General features: G+C 32.4%; 1 protein-coding gene across 2 annotated transcripts; it reads right to left on the bottom strand.

The window, feature by feature from the left end:
- Nucleotides 1–5,940: 5,940 nt before the first annotated feature.
- Nucleotides 5,941–12,964, bottom strand: LOC134282562 (arrestin domain-containing protein 3-like). 2 transcript variants are annotated; one of them, XM_062764965.1, is made up of 8 exons: nt 12,850–12,964; nt 11,529–11,681; nt 9,547–9,681; nt 9,190–9,413; nt 8,908–9,087; nt 8,080–8,262; nt 7,318–7,465; nt 5,941–6,575 (listed from the first exon to the last, which is right to left on the bottom strand). In XM_062764965.1, exons 2-8 carry the CDS (start codon nt 11,644–11,646, stop codon nt 6,451–6,453), a joined length of 1,113 nt encoding a protein of 370 aa, XP_062620949.1. In that variant the 5' UTR covers nt 11,647–11,681; nt 12,850–12,964; the 3' UTR covers nt 5,941–6,450. The 2 variants fall into 2 exon arrangements, with proteins under 2 accessions (XP_062620949.1, XP_062620948.1); XM_062764964.1 differs by having other exon boundaries at nt 11,529–11,656; nt 12,850–12,929.
- Nucleotides 12,965–14,105: the final 1,141 nt, after the last annotated feature.

Genomic DNA, 14,105 nt, shown 5'->3' with positions numbered 1-14,105 from the left:
TTTTTTCTGTTAAAATGATTAAGAGCGTACATTGCAGATGATATATCATTGTATTTGGTTACCTTAATCGTTTTTAGCTCACCTGAGCCGAAGGCTCAAGTGAGCTTTTCTGATCACATTTTGTCCGGCGTCCGTCTGTCCGTCTGTCTGTGTGTCCGTAAACTTTTCACATTTTCGACTTCTTCTCAAGAACCGCTGGGCCAATTTCAACCAAACTTGCCACAAAGCATCCTTGGGTAAAGGGGATTCAAGTTTGTTCAAATAAGGGCCACGCCCTTTTCCAAGGGGAGATAATTATGAATTAGAGAAAAATTAATGGCATTTTTAAAAAAAATCTTCTTCTCAAGAACCACTGGGCCAGGAAAGATGAAACTCATGTGGAATCATCCTCAGGTAGTGTAGATTCAAGATTGTTCAAATCATGACCCCCGGGCCTAGGGTGGGGCCAAAATGGCCGACCCAAGTTTTACATAGGAATATATAGGAAAAATCTTTAAAAATCTTCTTCTCAAGAACCACAGGGCCAGAAAAGATGAAACTCAAGTGGAATCATCCTCAGGTGGTGTAGATTCAAGTTTGTTCAAATCATGACCCCCGGGCCTAGGGTGGGGCCAAAATGGCCGACCCAAGTTTTACATAGGAATATATAGGAAAAATCTTTAAAAATCTTCTTCTCAAGAACCACAGGGCCAGGAAAGATGAAACTCATGTGGAATCATCCTCAGGTACTGTAGATTCAAGTTTGTTCAAATCATGACCCCCGGGCCTAGGGTGGGGCCAAAATGGCCGACCCAAGTTTTACATAGGGATTTATAGGGAAACCTTTTAAAATCATTTTTTCAAGTACTTCAAAGCTATGATTAGTGATATTAATATGGAATCAGCTTCAGGTAGTGTAGATTCTAGTTTGTTCAAATCATGAACCCCTAGGGGGGTTAAAATTTACCCCTCCCCCCTCCCCCCCCCCCTCAATAAACTTTCAGTTCTGATCTGATATGTGCTTTTTCCTAGCCAATGTGCTCAGGTGAGCGCTGTGGCCCCTGGGCCTCTTGTTCACTTATCTATTAGAACATTTAATTCATAAAACAAAGTTAAATCATCTTTTTCAGAGCAAGTAATGAAGATAAAGGAACACAAAAGAACTCCGATAGACAATTTTGTACTTTAATGAAACTCTGTTAATAACACTGTGTTCAATTTATCCAATAATTGAATTTAACCACAGGCACCTGACGTTACTTATTTTTCTTTTAATAAAAAATATACACATACCCTTAGGTATGTGCATATTTTTTTTATTAAAAGAAAAATAAGTAACGTCAGGTGCCTGGGTATGTGTATATTTTTTTTATTAAAAGAAAAATTTTAAAGTAACGTCAGGTGTCTGTGAATTTAACCTCTGCACAAATTGCAGACTCGCTAATCCTCCAGTAAGAAATTAGTCCCTTTTTACGCATGCTGTTGGAAGTTACGTTTTTAAGAGTCATATATACAATGTGTATAAGTATGAAAATATATATGCTCAAGAAGCGAAAAATCTTACCTTTCTCAATCAAAAATTTAACCTTCCAAAAAAGGTCCTTTTGATAAAAGAATACAAGTATAAACACAAATTAATATCCATGCACCTTTTTAAACATATGAATTTGACATGAGATATACAGATTTATGAGTATCTAAATGCTTTAAGATCGAATAACCATTGTTTGTTGGGTTTTAAATTGATATCGATAAATAATTCAAGCTGCACATGGAACATTCTTTAAATAGAATTTGCGCTCTAATTATGTTTTCAAGCTTGACTAGAATATGATTACTTTGTACACATTTTCTGGAAGGTTCTTGAGTTTGCTTTTGAACACAGTGTGTAGATCTCAGTGTACGGTGTGTTTATGTGTACTTTACTTAAGGAATAACTGTCTTATTTTTCGATTTCATGATGTGATCAATCGATTGGGTTGCGTGATAATTTGCATAAACGCCGAAATTATGCCAATCGATTGATCATCGTCTTAAAATTGAAAAATAAGACAGTTATTCCTTATATTTACTTGCTTTGATTCCGCCAATCCACGTGCTCCAAGCCCTGCTTCTGCCTAGCTGTTTGGTTCACTGCACGTGTTTTTTTTTTTTTTTTTTTTTTTTTTTGGAACCGCGCCAATTATACATTGATGGGGAAATAAAGTACATGTACAATTTGTAATTTTATCTAGGACAAAGACATTGGAAATGTAAATATTATATTATACTGAATTTTTTATACAAATACATATAACAGTGAACAGTGCGCGCATAAATTCTGCGCAGTCGCTATTTTTTGGAATATCACCCGTCGTCAAGCACTGTTGACTGTTGCTGTGCTGGAGGGCGTGGCTTCATTATTCAGTGGGTAATAGTGTATTTTAACAAATGTTTCTCGACCAATCAGATTCAACATATTTACATAAAAGTATAATATATATTAAATATTGTACAACTTTCCACAGTGCTTGGAGGTTTCAGAAATATTAAACTCCATGTATTTTTTAGCAATTAATTTTGTTCTCTTTGTATTGTTTTATTATTTATGTATTTTCATTTTCTGTGGAAAGACCTTTAGCCTTTTCATTGTTTATTATTTTTCTTCTCTATTCTTATTTTTCTTCCGCTTTTTTTGTTTAAAATAAATATGCAAAAATTTTTGTTCATCGTAAAGGTCATTAAAAGTTAGAACAAATTTGAAACGCGTATGAACTATGACCGCTTTCCATAAGTTATTGCCCCTTTCGCAAGAAATGCTTGTTATCGCTACTCCTCCGAAACCGTAAACCATAGTCAGAATTTCAAACCTTCACCAATGTCTTGAAATAAAGTAATAAAAAATATAAATTATGTTAAACTTACTTGTTAATACTTCAATGAGTTATAGCCCCTGAAAGTTTTTGAATTTTAAAAATAATTAAATATTTTCAAAACGAGAAGTCGTAGCAACATGGGACTAACTGCATAAGATTCATTGACCTTTGATCTTAAAATTTATGTAAAGGTCAAAGGTCAAGGTTTAATAAATTGAGAAATTAAGCTTTTTTTATATCTTTTTTTTTTTAACATATACAAAGGTCTTAGCATCATTATTATGCACTTTTAAAACTATTTTAAAGATTTAAATCCATCCCTTAAAATTGACCCTATTAAAAGTTATTGCCCTTTGTGCGAAAAACCTTGTTATTGCTACTACTTCGAAACCGTAAACCGCAGAGAAAATGAAACCAATCACTGGCTAATGTTTTCAACTCCTTGAGGAGACTCTGGAATTTTTATTGCAAAATATTCGTTGACCCCTTCAATGAGTTATTGCCCCTGAAAATCTTTGAATTGTACAAATAATTAAAAATTTTCAAAATGAGAAGTCGTAAAGACATGGGACTAACTGCATAAGATTCATTGACCTCTGTTAATAAAATTTATGTAAAGGTCAAAGGTCAAGGTCATTCAAAAATTGAGAAATTAAGCTCTTTTTATATCTTTTTTGTCTTTTAACATATACTTAATGTCTTTGCAACACTAATACGACTTTTAAACCTATTTCAAAGATTTCATTCTTGTCCCTTAAGATTGACCCTATTAAAAGTTATTGCCCCTTTTGCGAAAAACCTTGTAATTGCTATTGCTCCGAAAAAGTAAATCGTAAAGACATGAAACCTTCACTTATGTCTTAATTGACTTTGGGCACAACTTTTATGTTCAAGTGCGAAAGGATCTGGTGACTCCTTGAATAAGTTACTGCCCTTTAATTCTTTTGTGCTTACCATTAAACCTTATAACTTTAAAAATATACGTCTAGAGACATGGGGTTAATTACAATGTGATTTTGACCTTTGACCTTGAATATACCTTGAAGGTCAAAGGTCAAGGTCACCTCTAAATTTTGACCTTTTTTCATTTTTTTTTCTTTTAAGCCATTCCTGGTTTCTTTTTGATGAAATTTAATTTTAAAGAGATAAATATTACATGAAATTAAAATTCAAAGAAGGTGGAAAGACCTCTTATTGTTCTATGAACAATAAGTCTCCTAGTTATTTATGTATTTTCATTTTCGAAGTTTCCTTTAGACTCTGTTCATTGGTTTGGTGGATTTTTCCACTAGGACTACGAACCATCAGGTTTGGTATTATGTTTAAAATAAATATGCAAAAATTCGTTAAAATGTGGTCCGCTTCAACCAAATCCGACACTTTTTAAACCGAAATACATCAATTAAACCTTTATGAAGCGCTGTTTTGGGTATACATGTATTGCCATTTAGTGTTTCAAATAAATGATATCAAGCATCCATATTGAATATAACCTATTCAAATTGGTGATCAATATAAATTCGAGCTAACTCGATGATAAGCCTATTCAAATTGGTGATCTATCATATATATGATCTGATCAGCTGATAATATGATATCGATCACCGTCAGTTAGACTTAATTATTTGAATAGGTAATGCCGCCTATTCAAAAGATACATAAGTTTATCACCTACTAGTATTCAAATAGATGATATTCTATACCAATATAAGATTTGATATTATAAATCCCAGAAAGGTGATTTTACACATTGAGTAGGTTATATAACATACTCGGATATTCAATTATCTCACGGTTAGTTTTGTGTTTGTACATCTGTAACTATGTTTCATGTCACAATGATTTTGTAGATCCATAAATTAAATACAAGATGCTAGAAACCAAATCGATAAACGTGAAAAAGACGAAATTTAAAAAAAAAACAACTTACCGGTTCTTTTGATATATGACGTTTTAAGTAATTCGTGACGTCATAAAAGCATTGAATGTATTAGGCCCTAGTATCCCCTCGCAATGAAGTTGGGAACCCATCACTTATGATATCTGCAACTCCTTATATACCACTTAACATTTCAATGAGAATTTAGTAGAAGTAATTATTATTTAATACATAATGTTATTGTTCACCTCCTGTGTAACATTTTTTAGGACAATATTTCGGGTTTTCCGTGACAACAGAGACACAAATTATCAAAGCTTTTGGTGTCCCTGGCAAGACGTACAATGGACAATAGATGATAGTTCTACAACATAACAAAGCAAAACTGCACATCATTAAGGTTGTTTTCAATTCTTTAATCACTCAAAAACCAGATCTTTTTTTCCTTTCTTTTATTCCTTGTATCAACAGATACATCAGATTAACATATTAATTACATACATATACATAATTGCCATGTAAACATATAGCACAATGAATTAACACTAGTATTGATAAATGTACATATATATACATACATATTATTGTGTTACATGTATCATAATATTAAATCAATATTATAGTACTTATTATTACAATAAATTTATTTTACTTTCTCGTAAATGACACGCTTCTCTTAAAAAATTATCCAAACCTCTTAATTCCCTTACATTTTGGACACTTAGGAATTGTATTAATTTATATACACTACTATTTTTATAATAATATTTTTTAATATATTTCTTCCTTAAATTTTCATATGTTGGACATTGTAAAATGAAGTGAAATTCATCTTCTGTATCATTTAGACTACACAATATGCATTTTCTTTCATTTCTATTAGTATTCGTGTATCTACCCCTTTCAATAAATAAATTGTGATCAGACATCCTAAACTTTGATATTATTTCTCGATTTTTAACACTTAAAGTTTTGTTAAGATCACTGGTGCATGACTAACATGAGGTACTGTATTCATATATATACAAACAAAAATAACAGTCAATGATCAATAAATAGACTGGTATATAAAAAAAGAAAAGAATGAAGGAAAATTATAATCTGCAATTTATATTTAATGGAGCGGACAGTTTTGAAGATTTTCTTCATAAATTTTGATCATAAGGTCATTAAATTTGAAAATGTAAGGATTTTTTTTTAAAAAAAATATCTTCTTTTTTTTTTGTCTTTTTTGAAGAAAATATTGCCCTGTCATTCTAAATAGTACTTGCATTTCATAATATAATTTAAAAAAATAGTAACCAATAGTTTTACATTCAAAAATGGTACATATTCTCAATTTTCTCTCAATATTATTCCATTTTCAATGTTCACAAACATCCACCCCACTTTAATTGAAATCAAATTAAATTGCTGATGGCCTTCATTGACCATGTGAATTTCTGAAAAAGTGAAATTACTTAGGTTTTAGCTGACAATTTTCTAGCTAGTCAATGTATTATGAATCAAATGTTTTAACTAGGCCTAATAACCCAATATTCTAGTAATGCTTACTCTTTTTTGGTGCATACATGTACATACAGTGTGAATAAAGAGATTTGATTTTAACACAAGTCATTAAATTGCACTGTACATAAGCTGCGAGGAAGGTACAATACAGTTTAATTGGAGGAAGACCGCCAAATTAGGCCTTTTAATGGTAACCTTGCTCCTGCAGTATAGTGATTTGTCCAATGTTTATTTTGACCAGTTATAGTACGTATAGGTGGGTGTAAAGTTTAGCTGTCCTTGTGTGTGTTCACCATCCCCTTCCTCTGTTATATTGGTGGGTCCCAGAATAGACTCGTTGTATGACGGGGCAGCTAAAATGAACAAGTCAATTTCATCTTATAGCAGCATTTGTTAAACAAGTCGTTTATAAAACTTCCAAAATTCAGTTGTTTAACTTACTCAAATTACAGAAATTTCACAATTCTAAAGAAAAGTCTGCATTTGAATTTATAAACAATCTAATTCAGAGAATCTGTGTATAACGCTTTCGGAAAAAAGAAGAGCATGCGTGGATCGGGGGTGTCGAAAAGGGGGGGGGGGTAGAAGGGCAGGCAGTGCCATAGGGAGTAATGGTATAAAGTTTAATTGCAAAAACTCAAAGTCTTCTTGAGATATCGCCTGGAAATGAAAGTTTACACACACGCGGTGTGACCATTGCTCTTTTGCCCTCAAAATCATTAGGGATCTGTCTTAAGCCATAGGGAGTTGTGTAAAATGTCACTGCAAAGGCTCAAAGGCGTCTCGAGATATCGCATGGAAACGAGTTTTACAGACAGACAGACAGACGGACAAACAGGCCGAAATTAATATCCCCACTTTCATAGGGGGACACTGACATAGCGATTTACCATCACAGTAAAACATTTGCCATTAACAGCAAGGGAGGAATAGTTCTATTTGTTGCATATTAAGTATTATATAATTGCGCCCATTCAATTACACAAACACATTCAGAGAGAGAGAGAGAGAGAGAGAAAGGGGGAGAGGGGGGTATCATGGGTATAGCGAGAGAATGATACATGATGAAACTATTCCTAAAGTCTTCGAACTTACGCATTGCGATTTCCGGTGGCGCCGATGGTCGGACTGATGATAATGTTTGATGATACTGTTGTACAGCTGAATGTAGAGGGACGGTCCCAATAATAATTTCAATCGGAACGACCAGGTCAAACGCAGGACCAGAGGGATCGATGATCAGCTGCAAAATAAGGATTAATTAACGTTAAATACACTGAAAGATTTACAAATGTATTATCTCATTCACTTATCTGCAATATGAAGAATTGACCAAATTATTAATCATCCAACTATGATATATTTACTTGATTTAAAATAGTTTATAATGAAGTTCTATGTGATTTAAAATAGGTATGATACGGAATGGGGCTCTTTTCAACAGTGTGGAAATTATAGGAGACATTACCAGAAGCAAAAACCGTAGGGCTGGCCTGTGCAACCAGTGGTTACATACGCTGTAATAATTATACTGATGACGATCGTAAGTTTCTATTGAATCGACTTAGTTTTAGTTTTTAACTATACTCAGTTTTAGTTTTTTTAAAAAAAATATGAATACACTAGTAATTGCAAACGGTTGACACTGGTATTGGTACTGGTATTGGACCCATCACAAGGGTCCACGAAAATGCAATAAAAATCCAAAATCTTGCTTTTTGATGACATCAAGAAACTAGCTTTAGTTAAATTATCAAACCATAGTTTATTAAATCCTAAAATATCATGGAACTAGTTTGCAAGTGTGGTCATTATTATGAAGTTTGAGCGACCATCAGCCGCCATCTTTATATTTACCTTTAAGTAATATCTTATGTCAATTATATTACAGTGGGTAAGGTAAGACGGGGGTAGAGGGGGTAGGATAATTCTGTCTCCACTCCAAACGTTCGTGTCTCCAGGATTAAGGTTTTGGTGCTGAATGCTGTTGATGGTTTGTACACTCGAGCGACTTTTACTCCTCGCATGAAAGACGGTTACCTTCAATAAGAAAAAAAGTTAATTTTATAGGAATCATATTTTTCATAAAGATAAAAATATCCCATTATACAATTTACAGTCCGTCTGCAAACTTTTTTCAAACATTTTGGACACATTTTCAAGAATCGCGCTGGCACGAAAAAGATCCCTCACTGCTCAATGTCATGTTCCTTGCCTTTGTGGAAAGGTAACCGTTGTGGCCCATGGGACTCGTTTATAAACATTTTCCCCGTGACCTTGATCTTGAAGTTTTTGCCTACTTTTGAACACCATAATTTCTGAATGGTTGACGCTTGGGCTTTTATATTTCACAGGTACATTGTATATCTCTTTTGCCAAGACCTTCCTTTGGGTACTAATATTTTTGACCTCTTTACCTTGACTGAGAAGAGTATTAATCTTTCACAAACATATCTTTCTTATTTTGCCAGGGCATCTTTTCACATTGAAATACATATTTCATTTTTAGACCATAGTTCAACGGTGATTATGATGGTTGACAGTGCGTTCTGATGCTCTTTACGCATGCCAAATATCACGAGCCTTGATTTTCATACATGTATGAGTGGTACCAATATGCAGACTATTCTCTCAACATTTGGTTGACAAGAAACCTTAATTCAATTGCATTTTTGAAGCCATTACCATTTCCAAGTTAGCAGACATTCCACATTCACGACCTGTCATATTCTGAGCACTAGCCTCAAAATATACAGATTCTCCAGGAACATAGCCCAACCGGTGTACTTTTATCGTTCCTACTATTGGACCTGATTTACAACACAAGCAGCACAGGTTCTTTGAATCTGTTGCCTCAGCCCCTTGCTACAAACGAAACATATTACAAGCTTTTTAAAGGTTGCATCACGGAAAAAAAACAAGTGTTCAATTATACATTAATTATAAAATTTTCCAGTAATAGCTTACTGAGGCTAAGGGTAGTTGGTTGAGATCTAGAGGACTTAAGACTGAAAATGCAAGAACTGTGTGATCGTCAAATCTCCATGGCCTGTCGATGGTACCTTTAACGATATATCGCACGTAACCATGATTCCCTTCAAATGAAGATGGTAAATTTGGAGGCAATACAAATGAAAAAGGAAATGCGTGTTGTCCTGGAGGCAAGGTGTATTCATCTCCACCACTTAAGCCTATCAAAGAAGTGAACAATTTACAAAGAATGTTTGGCTAAAGAGACAAGAAAATTAACAAAGGGAATTCATAAAATTACAAAATCAAAATATCATTCTAGATATTGAAAAATGTATTAAGGTTTTCTCTTACCTTTTCCAAACACGGCTAATTCAGTGTTGAAATAACATTCACTTGCTCTGTAGGTTACAGTGTGTCTGTTTTTACCAGACCCACGACTCTCTGACCACCTCACATTTGCTTTCCCCTCAAAAGTCAACCTGATTTCTGACAATATATATAATGTCACTTATAAAGATATTTGCAGATTCCACAGGATTACTATACATTTCCATAAAAAAAAAATTGGCACAGGCAAAAACGTTAAATGATATAGTCAAAAATTCTATTTTGTTGGAGATAAAAAGGGGTTGGGTGGATAAAAATCGTAACGGGGGGGGGGGGGGGGGAGCAAGCAGACTAAACATTACTAAATAACATATATAGAAAAAAACTTATGAGCTTTTGCAATGAAATCTCATAGCACAATACCCTATGGCTCAAAGAAAACCCTCCTAATTTTGAGGTCAAGGTTATAAATTCTAACATATCTGCGTGTAATACTTTCATTTCTGGACAATTTCTCAAAAAGCCTCTGAACTCTTGCAATGACATTTTTATACCCCGTCGCTTAAAAAGACCCTATTTTATATTGTGGTCAAAAGTTCAAAGGTCAAGGCCATAAATTCAAACATTCTATGTGTTACACTTTCGTTTATTGATGATTTCTATTAATTTTGAGGTCAAAAGATCGAAGTCTAAGGTCATATCTATATTTATCTATTCATTATCTTTGTAACATTTTGTATCCGTGCTATATCTTTAAATGTCTTTGAGCTTTTCCATTAGATTATATATCACGCCACTCATTATAGCCTAAAGAAGATCATCTTTGACTAAAAAAGTAAAAAAGTTCAAAGGTTAGGTCAAAATCATACATTATAAATAACATTTTTCAGATGATAACTAAGTATTTTATTATTTATTTTTTTTTTAGCTTTCTTCAATAAAATTTAATTTCAAAATGACAAATAGAAGACCCCAGTTAATTTTGAACCCATGTGACCTTAGACTAAGGTTTCAATTTTTAACATTAAGTTTGTGTGTAATACTTTCGTTTCCAGAGGATGTCTTCTCAAGAATATAGCACAGCCCCTTATGACCCTAAGAAGACCCCTTTTGATATCAAATTCAAACATTGCAAATATCAGATGATATTAACCATATATTTTCTTTTTAAATAAAATTTTATATCACAACTTCCTATGGCCTGATGAAGAAACCTATTAACTTTAAGGTCAGAGGTCAAGGTAATAAGATTCCGTCCGAGCAACACTTTTTTCCAAACTATATCTTAATACTGTGTGATCTCTTGGCAGGTTCCAGTTAATAATGTTAGTTTTTCTGCATATTTTTAAAAATGTAAAACTTAGATTTTCCACTGTAGTTCCACCCTACCCCCGGGGTCATGACAATTTAATTAGAATTTACTCTATCAAAGAATACTTTAGTATAAGTTTCAGCTTTTCTGTCCCAGTGATTCTTGAGAAGAAGATTTTTAAAGATTAGCCTAGTTTTCATTATATTTCAAAATAAATCTTTCATTCCCCACTTTTACATTACCTGAGAATTCTTCCACATAAGTTTCAGCTTTTCTAGCCTGGTGGTTCTCGAGAAAAAGATTTTGAATATTTTTCTTTTAATATTTTGTTGTTAAAGAACATATATTGAACATAGTGTAAAGAAAATTGAGGTACGCTATATACCTCCTGAAATACCCAGATGTCACTGTACTGACTAATATCACTACTTACATAGACCTTCTACTTGAAACCATGAAGAGAAATTGATAAATCTTTAGGGGGGGGGGTTTAATAATTTCATTTAGATTATAATTTCATTTTCAACAAGCACACATCTCTCCGTTGAAATTTATTGATAGAAAGTTTGAAGGTATGGAAATCTGAAATATTATTTTTTGAAAAAGGTACAACATATTTTCCTTCACATGTGATTAATTATTTGTGGATGTGATGATCTTTATTACGACAGATGGGCGTACGTTTTTTTTTTACCTCTCATCTTCATCTCGGACTCGAGGTCCACGACAGCCCTTCCGCTGACAGTCTGCCCCGCCCAAAACAGTCCCTGGAGATTGTCCAAGCCTATCTGAAAACCTCTCAACTTTCCCATCCTGACTCCGCTTTAATATAAATAAGATGAAGAGACTAAAAAGGAATTTACAGAAATAAGAAACTTGTCCACTACGTAGTTGGTATATCTAAAGCAATATATAAATAGCAAAAGAATATTTGTCAATTCACTTCGTATATTATTTTGCAATCACTGGCACAGTTTAACATTGCCCGGAGACTCTGCACATTCTTTAATCACTACGTATATTTGATTCCATTTCCTTAATTGAAAAGAATGGTAGGCTAAGTGTGTATGTAGTTTACCTTTGTGATATCTTGAAGAGAAGTATTATTAATTGAATACATATGCATGCACTGTGTGTCTAAATTTTGTTTTAAAGGTTTTTCAAAATAAAAATGTTGTTGAAGTTAAAAGTAAATGAATTAGGAAACCTACCGGTAATTTGAAGATGTCTGACAAATATATATAACGCTATATTTTTTTTTTCATTTGCATGTGTGAAAATTATTTTGTAATCTATAAATTTTAATTTTCTATTCTATCATATCCTATTTGTATATTATTTTGTTTTAATTTTTTTGTTTTCTGTAAATTAATACAATACATATGGATACTTATTCATTACAAATGAGCAATAATACAAGAAAAATCTGGAAAAAAAAATATACGCGATGTAAATGGAATTTATAGAATACAAATAAAACATACAATACAGATGAAAAAAAAAATACAATACAAATGAAAAATTATAGCATGATGAAAGGATGAGATTTTTATTTAAATAATCTGCGTATTTTTGGCAAGACTATGATAAATAAGCTTTTAGCCCGTTGTATTTATTTTGCAATATTTAAAGATTATCGATCGAGTGCTTAAAGGGATTGTGCATGGGGTATAGCGTGTGATTCGTTGCTTGGTACATGGAGTATCAAAATTCACTCTCGATCAAATTTTTCATACAAAGTCAAAATGATCCTGATAAAGCCGCAAGACAAACTTTTCCTAGTCGTTTAATTTTTTTAATATAGAATCTTGCATAGTTTCAACTTTTTTCACTGCTTCTAATGTTTATTTGTGATTAAACTTTAAATTTTGTGCAGCTTAAAGAAACAATGAACAGAATAGACATGCATATCTTCAATATATTAACGATTACCATGAAACAGATGTGTTTTATAAATAATAAACATTATTTATTAACGTTTCTGTGAACATTTTGTATCCGTCATGAACACTTACCTCAATTACGGAACTTTGATTTCAATATCCGTCAGACAATGTAGACTAGAAAGACCCCAAATTTCCCAAGTCTTTCAAAATATTTCTAAATATCAAAGACCTTTTGAGAATGATCGTGTACGTATTTCACAGTTAAATGTCTATGTGGAGTAATAATAGGTCAAAGGACTTTTAAACACGTACACATTTTTACCGTAATATTTTAAATACTCCAGTACACAAGGTTTAAAGTAATAGTGAATGTAATCTGTGTATCTTGTACATTGTTTTTGTATATATTGTACATGGAACCTCGTGTATCATTAATTGGCTTGATTTAATTACTAGTAATTGAACTTGAACTTGTAATCAGAATCTTCTAACTTCTGGTCTAAAGGCAATTTAAAGTTTGCAAAAATTATTTTATGTCATGAAATTACCAAACATTTTTTTTCTTCTGAGATAGTCTTCATGCATATTCTGTGGTCATTTAAATTATGTATTATTCTGTGGCTATTGAGTATTGAACGCCAAATTAACATACATTCAAATATTTGTACCTATCTTCAAATGAATTGTACCTATCTTCAAATGAATTAGAGATGGGTACAATTAATTCATAGGCTACCTATCTTTAATTCATTAGAAGATAGATACATTTGATTTGAAGATATGTACAAATGCAATGAATTGAAGATAGGTATAATTGATTTAAAGATAGGTACAATTGAATTGAATTTATCTTTAATTACTAAGATACTAAAATTGGAAATAATTACTCCCTTTATCATACGTCATTTCCGGTATATATTTTTGCACACTTATTGATACACATGTGATTTAAATAAGTATATTTGATGCTTTTTGCACATTTTGAATTTACCTTTATTTCTCCTTTCCTCCTCGGTGTAGTCTCTCTGTAGGTTCTGTGCGTTAATATGGAACACCAAATTAACATATATTTAAATATTTTTACCTATTCTCATATAATTGTACCTATCTCCAATTGAATTGTACCTATCTTTAAATCAATTGTATCTATCTTCAAATGAATTAGAGATAGGTACAATTCAATTATACCTATCTTTAATTCACTTGAAGATAGGTACAATTGATTTGAAGATATGTACAAATGCAATGAATTGAAGATAGGTATAATTGATTTAAAGATAGGTACAATTGAATTGAACGTGTCTTTAATTACTAAGATATTGGCAATAATAACTAGATAGTCTGCTATTGCAAGCAATAGCGTATGTTGCCCCGAACTGGACAAA

Source organism: Saccostrea cucullata, unplaced genomic scaffold (assembly GCF_032062105.1).
Source record: "Saccostrea cucullata isolate Sc308-1 unplaced genomic scaffold, CSIRO_AGI_Scuc_v1 ctg297, whole genome shotgun sequence".
NCBI classification, from domain to species: Eukaryota; Metazoa; Mollusca; class Bivalvia; order Ostreida; family Ostreidae; genus Saccostrea; species Saccostrea cuccullata.
This window is presented reverse-complemented; position numbering and strand designations above follow the sequence as displayed.